The sequence below is a fragment of the Rhea pennata genome, chromosome 6 (genome assembly GCF_028389875.1).
Source record: "Rhea pennata isolate bPtePen1 chromosome 6, bPtePen1.pri, whole genome shotgun sequence".
NCBI lineage: Eukaryota > Metazoa > Chordata > Aves > Rheiformes > Rheidae > Rhea > Rhea pennata.
The window spans coordinates 7,579,754-7,596,599 of record NC_084668.1 but is presented as its reverse complement, the minus strand read 5'-3'; the positions used below and the strand labels follow the sequence as shown (position 1 = coordinate 7,596,599).

Genomic DNA, 16,846 nt, shown 5'->3' with positions numbered 1-16,846 from the left:
TCCTATAGCTTCCCTTTTCCTCAGTTCTCCACTATTGAACAATTTTGGTACATGGCTTATCAGGTTAGAAAGCTTAGGCAGGCCTCAGGCATAGGACAATTTGAAGTATAGGTGCCTGTGAATAACTAGCCTTTGTAAGGGAAGGGAAAAGCAACACAAAGAAATTGTGGCATCAAAGTAAAAGAGGGGAAAAAAAAAGGGGGGGTAATGTATCAAAACATCTTGTGTTAAAGGAGAACAAACCCAGATGGACGGGGTAAGTGTTTATGGCAGCATACTTAACACCTGAGAGATTTAGCTGCAAAGTTGGTGCTTGTGCTTAGGAGTGCTATAAAAGATGGGTGATTTTTAAGGCTGTTTGTGGGACTGACTGGCTACATCCTAGCTGGGGCTGCCCCCTTGATAATTAAAGATGGGCAGCAATGTCTTAGCTGAGCTGAGGAGTTAAGGAAAGCAACTAAATATTTCTGGCATGACTTAGAAAAGGGGGCGGATACCTGAAAGAAAGCATGGTAGCTTGTATTTGTCGAGAGATCAACTTTTCGTAGAATTTTTTTTGTCTCTCTCTCTTCTATAGGTTAATAATAAACGATTTTCTGATTAAAAAATCCTGATCCAGATATTGAGTACAGCAGTATTCTCTCATGAGCTGTAAAAACAGGACAGTAGCTTGCTGAACTGTTGTTACTCAGAACTGAGTAAAAAGTTCTTTTGGGAGTAGTTTGTTCCTGACTAACAACTGAATAATCTGCTGAGTGAAGAAAGCTTTATTTTCTAGGATAAAATGCTACCAAATAAATCTTGTAGAACACTAAAAGCAATACAGTTTTACACTTTAATAGCTGATGGCTTTGTTATGGCTTTGTTAAGGCTAATTTTATGAAAAAATAGAATCATTAGGCATGAAACACTTTACCTGTAATACATGAAATAACTGCCCCTGAAGAATTGGTAGCTGTTACAGGTAAACTGCTATTTTTCATTATCAGTTGGATATACTAGAAGTTATTAAAAACAAAAACCACTTGATTTCACACAACTCAGTAACTTGAAAAAAAAATCTTATTTACTTTCTCTTTTTTCACTGAATGCAGAAAAGAAAAGAGCTGTAGTGTAGAAATTTCTGAAACTCAAGTGGCAGGTTTTGCCTTCCTAAAAACAGTTGTGTTTTTATGTTCAGGCCTAGTCCGGAGAAATGAAACGACGACGCTTTTGCTGCTCTTAGTGGTTGTGGGATATGGGTTTATATGGCAGAGGATGTTGGTTGATTTTTTTTTTTTTTTTTTTTTTTTTTGTTTTGTTTTTGTACAGGAGTAAAAGCTGATAGCTGAAATAATTCTCTGCTGTACACACTACAAATTGCACAGATGTGTGATAAAAAGGCATTCTGATTCACACAGCTTTAATGTATTTTTTTTGTGGAAAGTTGATACAAATGTAGTGTCCAGAAGACCCAGACATAACCAGAGCATTACCTTTACATGAGTAGTACAATTAAAAACCAAGTTTGTAGTTGGAAGATCATGATTTCCTGAACAGTAGAAGGACAGTAATTTACAGGATGAACCTTGATAACAAAAATCCTTTGGAACTGTGCATAATTGAAGTCTATGAAAGTGCATATATGTATATGCATGTACAAATATGTATGTCATGTGTTCCAGGCTTTTTCATTGAAAGCGTATCTTCTGCTAAAATAAAAAAAACCAAAAGAAATAACTTTGTGTGCATGCTAAGCAAAGCTCCTGATAATAGTTGGGAATGGTAGAGAACTCAGCAAGTTAGTTTTTAATAAATCATTAAATAGTTTGACTAGAGACATTTCACTGTATGTACTGGGTTTTTTTTCATTTAAGTGCAGATTGAATGTTGCTATAATAGCAAAATAGCAAAAGCTTCATTGAGAAATGTTAAAGAAAGCAACTGAAAGCTTATTGGAGTTAGATGTGTTCTTTGCTAAATGAACATTTAAGAGCATGGGGAAATGTTGGTGTGGTGTATGTGGGATTTGTTGGTGGTGGTCCTGGTTTGTTTTTTTTCTCCTAGCTAGTAGCTAACGTAACTGCTCAGTAAGCGTGATCTCTTTAGACAAACCACAGTAATAATTCTAAATACAGTTATTGCTTGTCTCGCAAGTTGTGGCTTAACTTCTAGTTAAGTAATAAATTGGCTATGATCATCCTTCTGTCTAAACCTGTCCTTGATTGGTGTCAGGTATGTCAGGATCTCCTAAGTTTCAGAACCTGGTCATGATATTTTGAAGTATTTCTTCAGATCTAAAGTCCAGATTATTTTGATAAGATACAAAAGTAATGTATTTGCCATTTTACACGTTTTTGGAGGTACTATGTAAATGAGAAAAACAGTGTGAGAGTAATATAACTGATGCAGAGAAGGCCATTAAGGAAAATTTTTGAATTGTTTTATTTTGAAGTGATCATCAAGTAGCATTTAAGTGAGATTGAAAATGAGAGGCACTTATATGAAAATTAATTTTACAGAAGTTGATGGCCTGCACTGCAGTAGGTTTTGTGATCAAAACAGTTTGGCAATCACTATTGCCTGATACATGCATTTCAAGATCACCTACCTGTTAATCTTATCCACATTATATGATGGCATGCTAATTCTGGATTAGTCAGAACACTAGGTCTTAAGTTGTTCAGCTTTATCAACTGGCAATAGGGCAGGCAAGGCTTCATCCACCATAAGGTCTATTGCTAGAGAGTTAGCATGTCAAGAAATATTAAAAATAAATAAATCAACAGCCTGGATTTAAGTCATATGATTAACATTGTATTCAGTATTAGGAATACTGAAGATTGATTGTCTAATCATTGCTTGCATAAATACAGATGTTTGCAGTGAGAATATTTTTAGTTCAGAACTATTTTAAGAATTCTGTGTGGGCTCAAAAATGCAGGTAAACCATTTCAGACTAGTAAGATAATTTAATTATTTCTTTTCTTTTTTTTTTTTTTTTTTTAGTGTTGTAATAAAATTCCAGTATGTAAAGATAATATTTATTACTTTTTCTGGCTGAAAAAAAGAAAATGTGTTTGTAATGACTGGATGTTTCCCTGATTCAACATTATTAGTTTTCTGTAGTTCTAAATCTAATTTCACTGTTGGCCACCTTTTCAACAAACAAACGAAAAAAACCACCTCATAATAGTTATGGTATATTTATTCTAGAAAAGGCAGCTTTGTCCGTAATTTATAATCTATGCACTACATTGAAGGAGCAGCAGGGAGCTTAAGTATTTGGACATCTTTGCTGTAAAAGAAATAACCAAGTGGATGTGAGATCCCTGATGGATAACAATTGTCAAAGCAGTAAAAGATTAGGAGAAAGCAAGCTGCGTATCACTGCATATCAGGAAAGGCACTAGCAAGCTGTGGAGAGATTTATGATAATTAAGCAGATATCCTAGTCCTTTGTAGGAATTAAACTGACTTTTTTCCCAGCAACTAGATGTCTCATTTCTTCTCTCCATATTAGCACAAATTTTTTTTGTTTTGTTTTTTGTACTTCTCAGTTGAGTTCCCTGCAACAGTTGTGTTCTATAGTGTTACAGAGCTATGGTGGTTAGGACCCTAGCCTTTAACTGAATTTAAATTGAGGCCTAATATAGCAGAGAAGTGAAAAACTAAAAGTCTTTATAGTATTCTTTGTTCAAGTCTGTCATATCTGTACTCTGAAATATGCAAACAGTGCTTCAGAAGTACCTTCTCACAAAACCTTTCCCACTGCTGAGTTTGATTTTGTGTGCAAGAGTTGGTTTTAGTCAGTCTTGTAGCTATACCCGATTGTACTGGGTCTGGACCAGTGCTGCTTACCTCTCAGTAAGGTGTGTTGGGGCTTATCCTCCAGATTACAACTGGTTGTTGGGGCTTATATTTCCAGTTTTGATATCTTTAAAGTCATCCAGTTGACAGGAAAACAAGGAACTTGGGCCTGTCAAAGGATTAATATTAATTGTTTTACAGGGCATAAAAAAGTTGAAATTCCGTACTAGTTATAATGATTGGGATGGTATTTATCTTGTGTGTAACTCAGAGATTTGGTATTTTTCGATCACTGGAGAATCTCCCTCCTACAATGCTCTTCCCCCCCCCCCCCCCCCCACCCCCCAACTCTCCCCAGGGCCATTGATGTCATATTGGGTCCCTAAAAATTGCCAGGCATTCATGAAATATAGCACCCTAGTGTTCAAATATCTTAGCTGACTGCCCTGAATACCATATAGTACTTTAACTTTTTCCTTATAGATTGCAAACACCTATCATAAGAAGTCTGAAATGCAGCATAATTGGTGGTATCAGTTAGACTGGCGTTTCAACCTGGAAACAAAACTGTAATTTTGTGTTTAAATGGAAGATGGATGTAGCATAGATAAAACATTTTAAAGGAATGTACTGCCAAGCTTGTACTGTTTTGATTGAAATCTGAAAATGGCATTTAAACATTCTTGCAAAGAATTCGGGTTAGCAATTAGATTCACTTCAGTTTTAATATATCAATTTTATTTTGAGACACATATTTTACTTTATCTGGCGTAATAAAATACACCTTGATTTTTGACTGCAGTAGGTTCAGAAGACTTTACAGGTAAGATAAGGAGATATGTGCTTTTTTTTCTTTTTTTCTTTTTTTGGTCATCATCATTCATCTAAAAGTAAAGGAAATACTGATTATTAACAATTGCCCTAATGCAGGCAGCCCTGCCTATTGCTTAGACAGTGAACTGAGGACTATGCTGGCAGTGCCCATTCATTTCAAGTTTAGACTGCTTAGTTGGAACCTGCCTAAGATGATTGATGCTGGAGTAATTGATAGAGGCTAGGAAATGGTCCAGTTCTTGAAAGTTAGTATAACTTAGTATAATAGAAACTTTGCCAAAGGTATGCAAATTGCCAATTTTCAATATGTATATTTTTGCTTCCAGCATAGATGATTGAAAGGAAAAAATGTTTCTCAGATGCCAAAAAACCACAAATGCTCTTTCTTGCTCTTAAGTATGAGAACAGTTGGAGTATCTTTGCTGCTCAAAACTTCAGCAAGCTTCCTTTAGAAAGCTGATGACTAGTTCAGTTAGTTTTCAGTTCTGCTAGTTAAAATCCTGTGTAGTAGTGAAATAGGTTATGCTTAAATGAGCTTTCCTTCTGCTATTCTTTAGCTTAGCTGGAACATCTGAAAAAGACATTTGAGACTTGAGAAAAATGAGAGAAATAGCTATTCCTCTGCCTTAACTTGCTAGAACCCTTTGCTTTTAGGGTTTGAAAGGGTTTTTTTTTTTTAAGATGTTTTGAATTGGCACTTGGGAGTTGCCTAAATGAAGAGGTAATGGAGCTGACTGGGATAGCCAGCCAGCAAGTGTATAGTGGTAAGTAGATGTGTAAAAAATTTGGATTAAAAAAAAAAAGATTTAAATTAGTGTGGAAGTTAGAAAAAGATCATCTTCCTTTGACTTTCTTTTTGCATTTTTGGAAGCAGGAAGTTAAATGCCATAGGTTAGTATTTTTAAGTCAAGCATGTAGGAGGCCAAAAAGCTTTAACCATTAGCTGGCCCTTTTTTAAGTCAGTGTTTATGGCTCCTATAAGAAGTGTATTTTTTTTTTTTTTTTTTTTACTGTGTTTATGCTAGATTATTATTTAGTCCCCTTATCAAAGCAATGCTTTTTTCCTTACAATCATGTTTGCAAGTAGACTTCAGGAACTGGAAGCAAATCTATAAAAGTGTCATGTTGCCAAGGAAATTAGGACATGAGAATCTAAAATATAGGAGCTGGCTGAGAGAGTCAGCTGTTTGGATTTTACTAAGCAAAACTGAAGATTGTTTGCCTCATGTTAAATTTCTGTAATATCTATTGTTGATAAATGAAGAAAGAGCAAGGATTTCACTTGGTGAAAATAGGGAAAAAAGCATGTAATCTTTTGGCCAAAAGCACCTGTTGCTCATTTCACAGATAAGACAGTCATGTCAGTAATAACTATTACAACTTTCTCTGTTACATAGACTTTTGCATTAATATAGTTGAACCATGAAGTTTAATATAAACCTTTTTTATTGTGCTTATCATTCAGCGGCCAATGCAGTCTTTTGGACAGACAGCAAAAAGGTCAAAGGTACAGTTGACTTGTGTGCTGGCATGCTAAGGAAGTCCTTGAAGCTTGATGAAGCCTTGTTACTTTGTGAAAAGTGCCCTTAGTTTTATCTTTTAATTTTGGCAATGCAGCTTTGTTTTGTTCTGTTGGGTTTCTGTCTTGCTTAGTTGTCTGCTTCTGTGGTTTGCCTTTATATTTTTGGTGGCTTTTTATTGTTATAGAGAGAAACTCTCCAAAGAGTTTGTTTCCTTTTCATTAGCTGTGCTCTATTGTGCTGACAATGCCTTCAAAAGCTGCAATGTTTGGGTGTTTTCTTCCTACAGAAAATTCTTTACACTATTTAAAATACTAAAACACAGTTTTCAACCAATTTATTTTACATAAATTAAATTGAAGAGTAATGGCTTAAGGTATTTATTTATTTTAAAGCCAGAGTTTTTAATTATACATACTTTCCTTTAGTCAAACACAAAGTTAAAGTTAGTTCGGAGCCTTGCTGTATGTGAAGAATATCCACCACCTCCCACAGCTGAAATATCACAGGACCTCCAGGTAAAAATGTTACTGAAATTTCTGAAATGATTTGAAGTAACTTATTGTTCAAAAGCAACTCTTTTGGGTACTCTTTAAATATATAGGCACCACTTTTTTAATAGAACTTTCACAGAGGAAAAGAATCTGTTGCTTTATTTTTCTGAACTACAGCTGGAGGGAAATCTGGGGAATGGGAAGAAGGGTTTTGTTGATTGCTTTGACTTTCTAATATCACCAGGAACTTGCAGTTTAAAACTGCCTAAATGCTGTGGGCCATCATTAAAGAGAGTTAAAGAACAAATTTGTGATTAACATGTAGCATAATTTACCAACTCTCTAAATTTAGAGAATTTATAGTTTTAAGTCCTGGTGTCTTGTAAAGCAGAGAGAAATACATGTTGAAGAGAAGAATTGGAGGTAGGGATTTGTTGTTGCAGTTTTTGGTGCCATAGTCCCCAACCTCAGGGCTGTTGACGTGACCTCCTAGAACAACTCATACTGGCAAATTCCTCATCCAAGTTGTTTTCTTCCCCAGGGATTTTTTGGGAATGGCATGGACAAGTTCTTGTTTAAGCAGCAATCTACTGGTGGCTGCACTTTGAAAGAATGTCAAGCGTGATTTGTTTGCATTTATTGCACTTTGCATGCGTGAGAAGTCCAGTGGCTGGGTGAAGTGAGAGGCTGTCTTGTATTAGAATTAGAGGGTCCCTGCATTAGAATAAACTTCCCATTTCTGGAAGAGTTGATATCACTGCTCTGTAATGTCAGTGAGATAGTTCTTGGATTTGTGTCTGTACTAAAAGTGGCTTTTAAGAGTAAGGAAGAATAAAATTGAGAATTAAGTTACTAGTAGTACTTGAATTCTGAAGAACCCCACTTTTTACTTATTAGAAGGCATTAGCTTTGAGAGGATCAAAGATATCCTTACTAACCTATGAACTGGTGCTTGTTTGGAATACCTCTTTAGCCTTGTCTGCAACTGTTTATCAGTCACCCCTTCTACACTAGTGTGTATAGCAGGTGTCACTTGGTGCATCACTGCTGACTATGTCTCCTTATCTCTAGCAGAAGACTATAATGAAAAAGGTGCTAGACCAGATTAAGTTCTCAATAAAAGTCAATTTGTTTTCTGAAATATTCTTCCGTATTTTCTTGGACAATTGTTTGCAACATGGGAAAAGATGCTGAGGAACCTGGGTAAGATTTTGCAAATTTTAAGCCTTAGTCATTACAAGGACTGGCAGCCTTTAATTAAAGGTGCTATAGAAGTTTAGGCTTATTGATAGGAAGAATATAGCTGATTAATTTGATCCTTTATCTTTGTAAATATGCTAAGTTTTTTTTTTTTTTTTTTTTTTTTGTTTTTTTTTTTTTTTTGCTATTGTCTAAATATTAGTTTCTGGATTTGTTTTGATTCTCTGTGCTCTGGCATGAAGTGCAAACACTAGCATTTTTTTTTTTTTTAAGTAAAGATTAGTTTCGTGTGTAGTAGTAGTAGTGCTAGTATGGATCACAAAAACATAAATCTCTGAAGGATTTAACTTTTTCCTCAGTAAAATGAAACAGCTCAAATGAAAAACAAATGAAGACCAGTGTCCATAACTTTAGTTAACTTAAACTCATTTGTGTGAATTCCCACTGTAGATAGTTTGAGATTGCTGGTAAATGTAGATCCTTTAAATAAAATTCTATACTGCTTTCTGTCTCTCTGTCTTTCCCAAGTGTTTTAAGTTGTAGGAATTTTTCAGGGTTTTATGTTTTTTGTTTGGGTGATTGTGTGTGAGGGGGTGAGGGGTGCTGTGGGTGGGTTTTTTTAGTATCAGCATTTGATGAGTATTCCTGCGACTACGATTTGTTGACTAAAATAACTGGACATTTTACAAAGGAAAGTAATCTTTGGGAATGTATCCATGTTCAGACATAAATAAGCAACAAAGGGTAGGAAGTGAAAAGTGATGAGGAATGTTAGGATATTCTGTAGGCTAGGAAACTGAGATTTATTAGTTATGAAGGCAGCATTTTGGAGAGCTGTATTAAAAGGTGAAAGAATAAGGATTTTGAGTAGGAAGGTGATTGTGAAGATTCTGTGAAATCAGTGTTCTAATAGAGACTAGCCCCCAATGGGGAGGGATTAAAAGAATGTAAGGAATAGAAACTGAAAAATATGACCTACATGATGCTTGACTAAAAAGCTACAGAAAAATCTAGTTAGATGCTACAGTTTTTATACCATGAATACCATGAAATCATAAGCAAAAGCACTTGTTATACAATTCTGTATCACACTTTGAAACAGAATTGATGGTAGTAGCAGAATTGTTTTTTCACATAGCTATTCCTTTTTTTAAGCTGCTGTTGGGAGAAGAAATATAAAAACAATCATTTGTAATCCGCTGACTTAAGTATTGGTGCATATTTTTACTTTGGATGAGGTTAGAACAATTAGTAGATCAGATTTTTTATTAAGAAAAACAGTCACAATTATGAAAGTTATCCTTGTCATGACTGATGATGTTTTGTAGAGTGTTATTGTAAAATAGAGATTTGCTTATTGTATCAGTAGATCTGAGCTGGAAATAATTTCTAAGACATAAGCCATCGTGGGTTTTTTGTTTTTCTTTTCTCAAATAACTAACAGTTATGTAGCTACTGGGTGAACAGTTGAAGGATAATGCAGTTATCAGTGACAAGCCAGTTGCTCATTTGTGTTATATTTAGGTTTAAAGTACAGTGAGAATTGCAAAGTTTTATTTTGGAAACCAAATGAATTCTCATAACTAGGAAATAATCTTACAGATAAGGTCACTATTACTGATTGGTAACAGTTTCTTTATGACTTGGGTATAGATAACTTCAAAAAGACTGCTCAACTCTTTATTTCTAATGCTGGTTTGCAGGATATGTATGTATTAGTTTAAAATGCTTAATAGGCAATAATAAAAGAGAGTTGTTTCACTTTAAAATAATTTTAAGATGGTAGTATCTCCAAAAATAAATTTCAAAACTAGTTTTTACTGTAGCGTAGGGATCCCATCGTCCATGTCAGAAAGAACCAAGGTAGAGAGCTATTTGGTGTGCTAGGATAGGAGCTTGACTACAGACTGCACAAGGATGTGTTTGCATGCAAGACATTCCTTAGCCTTGATGAATCCTGATCACGTTTAATTCCAAACAACTTTCATGAGTGAGACCAATTCTGTGGTATGAGAGGTTCTGAATAGTTTATAGCAGGTAGCTGGATATGTGAATGAGAGGACTATAGAACAGCAAAAACGTGGGGAAGAACAAGTTTGAAGGAAGAGTGGAGACTTGCAGTGGGAAAGGATTTGGTGCAGGATGGAAGAGTGGTGGGGGAAAATGGATGTGGGGCAGGTAGCATAGGTCTCTGGGGTGGGTTGGGAAGAGCTGGATGGTTTAGGGTGATGTGGATGGTAGCATTAACTCAGTTGGCTTCTGGGGGAGCAGAATTGACATTTGAGGGTCTTCAGGGTAGAGGAATGGGAGGAGTGCCCTCCAGGATTGCTACTTTCCCGCTCCTACTCTCAGCATCTCTCAGACACGGGATTACTCTCTCTCTCATCTGGTTTTGTTATCCAAAAGTGTGTCCTTTTCTGACATGAAGAACAAATTATCCACTTTCCCATAATTAGAGGACCACTATATGATTTTAATTAAATAGAGAAACTGCTGTACATGAGAAAGAACTTCCATGATAGTTTGTCTCATTATATAAAAACATGGTTTTTGAGATGATAACATATAAAGCTACTTTGTTGAAACATGCAGCAAGTTAAGAATCTAGGCCTTGATAATGGTATGGTTTGCAAATTCTGCCTTTATATATTGAACTGTAAATTTTTGCTTTTTGTGAAATTTGGATTGCTGGTCTATCTTAAATAGATTTAAAACTTTTGTTTTAATATTTTTTTTTTTTGTATCAAGCAAGTCATAACTTTAAACAAGCTTTTATAGTAGAGAACTATGAAGAATGGGGTGGGGAGAAAACCATCATGGGTGATGAGCTTTGTAAAAATGTATATGATGTTTACAATATAAGGCCTAAATAACTGGAACATTTTCATGTATTTCAAGATAATTTAGATTTGTTTTGAAATGGCATACATGGTCTGGAAGTGTGTGCAAGTTCTAAAGTACCATGTGTATTAGTTGTGTTTATAGTTTTTTGATTCACTGATAAATAGTTTCATTTTGTGTTTGCATAAGGTACATGCATGATTACAAAGAATATGAAGATGATAATTTTCCTTGTTACTTTTTTGGTATGCAGGTAGTAGAGTAAGAAAATAGTTCTCATGCAGGTATACATGGTTTAGAGTAATTTTCATGTTGACTAATTTTTATTTTTTGACAGGAGAAAATCCAGATCCAGTTATCACAGTCTTTTGAGAAAGAAGAAAAGCCCGCAAAAGATGAAGCAGAAAAGGAAAAGTCAAGTGATAAACTGCCCAGAAAAATGTTATCAAGAGGTTTGCAATCTATTATTCTGCTTTTAAGTTCTATTATTACGTTTCTAACTAGAGTTCCGTATTAATAACCTTGAGTAGCTTTAGCTATGTGAAGCTGTCTTGAATTACGAAGTTAAAAAAAAAAAAAAGTCTTGCGAAAATGATACACATATATAAGTTCATTTCTTCAAAATTGTTGTCTGTATATGTACATTTTGCACATTAACTACAAGAGGTTTTTGCATATCAGTCATTAATATCCAACTGTCTTGTGTATATGAATATATGATAATCTGAGCTTGTAAATAGAAGCTGCATTTTATTCATGTCAGTACATGAAAGTAGTGTATACTTAGATGGAGATTTATATTACAAAGATGGAAGTGGAAATTTATAGATACAGATGGAGTTGTCACTTATTGAAAGGTCGGATTCCCTTTCCTTTGTTAGTGTTGTTATTTTTTTAAGGAGTAGAGAAAATAATTTGATGCACTTAAACACTTGTCAAGATTTGGAAAACTTGAATCTTATCTGGAAAACTTGAATCTTATCTATCTTTTCATTGTATCTGTTTGTGAAATGAATTAATGAATTCTGTATTTCTTGAAACAAATATTGGAATGTCAACTATAGGCTACATTTTCATATTAATTGGGTAGTAGGTTATGTACATGTGTATGTAAAGAGTATATAGAGAAAAGGCAACTTGCTTCCAGGAGGTCATTGTATAAACTTTAATCATCTTTTAACAAGTGTAGTAAACAGATCAAACCCCTTTGACCTGGAGAAGTAATCAGTCCCACAGCTAGGTTTCAGCAAGCACATTATCTCGGTTGCCTCAGTCTTTTCCAAGTATCCATTGGAAAACTGATTTTACTAGGACTGTTAGAGGTTATTTTCTTACTGCCGAGATTTCATTATTACAGGTTTTGTGAAACACAAGTGAGCGTGATAGCTACATTTGTACTTTTTTTTCCTAATCTTTATTCAGCAGAAGTCAATGTTCTTGTTTTATTTTTCATTACTTTTGATAGTGTCTAGAATTTTTTTTCTTTCTGAGATAGATTTTAAATCTTAAAACCTAATTTTAAATACTTTCACAAGATTTTTAGAAATTTTCAGAGAGAAGTCCTATAGCTTTCTGCCTACTTTCTGGTTTCACTGAAACTATGTCCAGTGTAACAGGGGTTTGTAATAATACAAAATAGTAACTGTGAAGGTTGAACTGTTGCATTCTAAACTACGGGATATTGCTGATCAACTGAAGTACATGCAATAGTGCAGTGTAGTATATTGGAGAAAACTTGCAGGATTGATAAAAATAGTGTCTCCGTGTGATATACTGCTTGAAAATATGCAGCTATTTGTTACTAGATTGGTAGTGTTATTGAAGTCTTTGTTCTGTGTTACATTTTGAATTGGGAGATTTGAGGGAGTAGTTGTGGGACTGGATTTTTGCTTGAGTCTTTTCTCTGGAAACTGAGAGTTTTTAATATTGGAAATCACATGCCTAATATTTGGAGACTATTGATTCATAAATATAACTTTCAGCACTAAGTTGGGGGGAAAGTATTTTTTTTTTTTTCAAAGTGTAATTGTGCTCTTCCTCCCCATGCTTAGATTCCAGCCAAGAATACACGGATTCTACGGGCATAGATCTTCATGAATTTTTAGTAAATACATTAAAAAACAATCCCAGGTAAGTGTGAAAGAATTTAATTTTCTGTTTTTCTTCCTTGTTAGTAGAAGCATAATACCTCCTTCTCCCCACCCTTAAATGTGTAATACTGCATGTCAAGTTACTTATGATGACGTTTCGTTGTGCAGGCGCTCTGAAACTCCAATCCGTTGTAATGTGTGTTAAAGGAGCAGAGATTCAGTACACTGAAATGATTTAAATGCTTTTCATGTTCAATGAGCAACAGAGTTCTGTCTGTGTGCAGTAGCCTGTCTCTGGATGCTAACAATATTCTCGCTCTAAAATTTGCACTTTTTTGTATCTGCCTGTTAGAGACCAAACTGCCTTTTATTTCAGTCTGCCTTGCGCTGAATTTACAAAGGAGCTTCTTTTAAGCTGCACCATATAACTGTACTTGGGAGATGTACTGCTTTACTTTGCACATGAGGAACCGAATCTGACCAAATTCAAGCCTGTTAATTTTTAGCAAAATAGTTAATGTGGCTCTGTTGCTTTGAGGTTTGCAGTAGGCTGCTGTCTTGTTTACCCTTTACCTCAGTAGGAACTAATACTATGACTGTGAATATATATACCAGGCAAGAACTCTGTGGAATTGTGCTGCTGTTGCAAAGGCTATTCCACTGCTATTTATTATTTCTTCATATTATAGTTTTGATTTTGAGTGTGATAATGTATTAAGATTCTATTTTGTTAGTGAAAAAATATAAAAGGAGCTATCATAAGGACCCACACTGTTTTGTCCTACTGAGAGAACCTCTAGCACAGATCTCTATTAGATTCTTTCTTTGGTCCTATTTGAAGTCGTAAAAGCACGCCAGTGAAAATAATTAATTGTAAATGAATGTCTGCTGTGGGTTTACATGCCCAGTAGCTGGGAAGCTGACGTGTGAATTATGAACTGTGAGACAATTTCATTACGTGTTAACAGTCTACTGAAACTGGCATAAGCATTTTTAGAATTTCTATTGTATAATGTTTCAGCTTATATTTGTTTTAGTTACCTTGAATTTTAGCTTTTTCCTATTTCCTTAGGATCTCTTCTCATTGCAATGTGTGCTGGCTTCAACTTTTCCCCTGATTGTACATGTGTGTTTCCATTATCTGTAGTGTAGTCACTCTTGGTCTCAATAATTCCCATGACCTAATTCATAATTGAAGGGCCAGTTGGGGCCTATCTGAGAGTCTTACTACCCATGCTGATCAACAAAAACCTTAGTTACTCTTTTTCCTTCTTCTTGATACCACCTTCTTCATGACTTATACTTACTACTGAGCTTATTCAACAGAGATTACGTGGAGGATCTTTGAGTCTGATTTCTGAGATGACAACAGTTGTTTCACTAGGCAGGTTCAATAAAGTATAGCTTAATGAAAAAATGAATAACTTTTTTCCTTAGAAAACATACTAAAAAAGGGATTTGATACTTGATGGTCCTCTTTAGTCTGCCATCACCCATTGATCATGGATGTTATCTGTGTATTCTTAAGATGAATACAGCTGCAGTTATTGGAGTGTCTCATATGTGAGTTGCTGTGTTTTTATTTTCAGGGACAGAATGATGCTGCTGAAATTAGAACAGGAAATGTTAGATTTCATTGGTAATAATGAGTAAGTACTGTACTCCTATAGGAAAAAAAATTTGAGAATGTTCCTGTTGCTTAACAAAGCTACTATTCCTTTCTTCCAGAGTTCCAAGAAAAAAGTTTCCCCCAATGACATCTTACCATAGAATGCTGTTGCACAGGGTAGCTGCTTACTTTGGATTAGAGCACAACGTGGACCAGAGTGGGAAGTCAGTCATAGTAAATAAAACTAGCAATACAAGAATGTAAGTGTGAAGAAAAAAAAATTGTTTTTGGTGCATGGATTTAACATCTAGGATATATTAACCAGTGATGCTGCATCTGTAGCAAAAAGAATATATTCACTCACTGGGAACTGAGCAGCAAGGAGAGATGACTGCAAGATCTTCATGGTTCAAGTTTGTGTTGTGTAATGATGTGATCTGTTCATGTTTACAGTATTTGAAAAAAAGAATGTTATCTGTAAACTAAGTTTTTTTTATTATTATTGTTTTTCTTGCAGAGATGTATTACAAACTTTTTTCTCATAAAATAAGAATTTTTATAAATTATTTCTCTTTCAAGAGTTACACCAGCTTCAAGTAAATACTACTTTTCCTTTGGAAAACAGTACCAGCTCCTAACTTAGAACAGGGCAATTTACAGTAGGGTGAGGGGAGGGGACAAGACTCGAAGAACATTGGTTTTAGTACTCTAAGAATCTGTTGGGAAAATTTAGGCATTGAAATCTGTTGATAGAATAATGTTGCTTATAGCTCTCACATTGCCTTACAAAATAAATGTAACCGAGAAGATGTGTCTTATCAGTGGAAGTATCCACTAGGTTAACAAAGTCATGGCATGCTACTTTACTGTGAGAGCTGGAGAATTCTTGGTGAAACCACTAGGAAGATCCCTATTACAAAAGGTACCACCAGATTCATGGCATCTCCGAACTCCATGCACAGCTGACCTGTTTCATTAGCAGGACCCATCTGTTTTCTCTCTGTCCTGCTCTTGCACTCTCCTCCTCTGTTTCCCTTTCAGAAAGGTGAAGGACTAATGTGTTGGCATATTTAAGATTTCAGCATCTAGTTTCTAGTTTTAACTCAAAATATTTGCATGACACCTTTCCTTAAGTATTCTATAATTTGAGCATAATAGTTCATGGCTCCTGCATTGTAATTACTGTCTCTATATAGACTCCCCCTAAATTTGGGGGAACAAAATTAGGGCAGATAATTAGATTTTGGAGTCAGTAGAACTGAAATATCACACTGGAACTTCACTTAAGTAAATACTTTCCTCCTCAGAAGGTTTCAGAAAATACGTAGTTTGAATGTGTACTAAATACTTTATATATTCATATATTTCGTTTTGTTTTGACTTTAAATTCTGTCTGAATTTACTTATAAAGGCATGCATCTTGAAACTGTTGCCTCTGTATCCACTAGCATCCCTACACTGAAGTTTCAGTCTGTCACTTCAGATGTGGAATAAGAATTATTAAAATATGATTTCTTAATTTTTATGGGTGGTTTCTAACTATTTGTGTAGTTAAAATCTTATGGCCTCTGGAAGCCCCCTATAGTTGTAGTTACTAATTAGCAGGCATTTCATTTAACCTGTAGACATTAGAATTCTTAATGTTTTCAGTATTCTTATTTTAAATCACTTTGGATATAAAATAAGAATTTGGAAAGAAAACTTTGGAGATCTGCTCCATGTTGAATAAAACCAAACTTACCTTTTCCTCATAGGCAGATTCCCAGCTCCAGCGCCGATCAATGCTGTTACTGACATCAGCAACCCAGTTCATACTGGGACGTCTCAGTGGAGTGGGAAGTTGATGATTGCAGGGCAGTAAATTCAGGGACCTTTAAAAGAAAGAGGTAAGAGAGTCTAAAGGTTCTCTGAAATGCCTGCTAATTATGTTTGGGCATCCAGTAATCGATAGTTAGGTTTGGCTGTTTAATAGAAGAAGATCTCCCAATTTTATATAAATGCCCTGAGTACTAAATGAACAGAAATAGAGAGTATACATATATTCTTTTATAGTAGGCAAATTATTTCTGGTTTATCTGAGAATATCTCATACCATACTAGTAATTTTATTGTCTGAGTAGTTGGTATCTAGCTTTGATAACAATAGTTTGCAAACTCTCATTATTCTTTCACGAAGCAGATAAAAGACCAAGACTGTGTATAACCTGATTCATCATCCTTTCACTGTGCTATTCTGAAGTTCTTGCTTGCCAGCATCACTCTATCATTTTTCTTCTCTTGCTTATTTCTACTTTATTTTTGTTGTAAAGGCTTGTAAGTTTGAACACTTTCTATTACATGTATGTCCTTATCTTCTGTTTTTCCTTTGAATTGAATTCTGAGTTATTGCAGCTCTAGCAGAAGGCACCAGTCATCACTTCCATGCATGGCCAGTGTCTCTTGCACGACACAAGCCAGGATTAAAGAGCG

The 16,846-nt window shown here is 35.0% G+C and overlaps 1 protein-coding gene across 10 annotated transcripts in view; it reads left to right on the top strand.

Annotated features, from left to right (window-relative positions):
* The window catches only part of R3HDM1 (R3H domain containing 1), an 81,012-nt gene that overhangs the window by 32,298 nt on the left and 31,868 nt on the right, over nucleotides 1-16,846 (top strand). For 9 of the 10 annotated variants that reach the window (XM_062578272.1, XM_062578275.1, XM_062578280.1 and 6 more), the window contains 4 exons: nucleotides 11,016-11,130; nucleotides 12,730-12,808; nucleotides 14,358-14,417; nucleotides 14,497-14,637. In XM_062578272.1, coding sequence (XP_062434256.1) covers nucleotides 11,016-11,130; nucleotides 12,730-12,808; nucleotides 14,358-14,417; nucleotides 14,497-14,637 — 395 coding nt within the window. The remainder of the gene's footprint in view (nucleotides 1-11,015; nucleotides 11,131-12,729; nucleotides 12,809-14,357; nucleotides 14,418-14,496; nucleotides 14,638-16,846) is intronic. The other variant, XM_062578276.1, reaches the window with a different exon arrangement.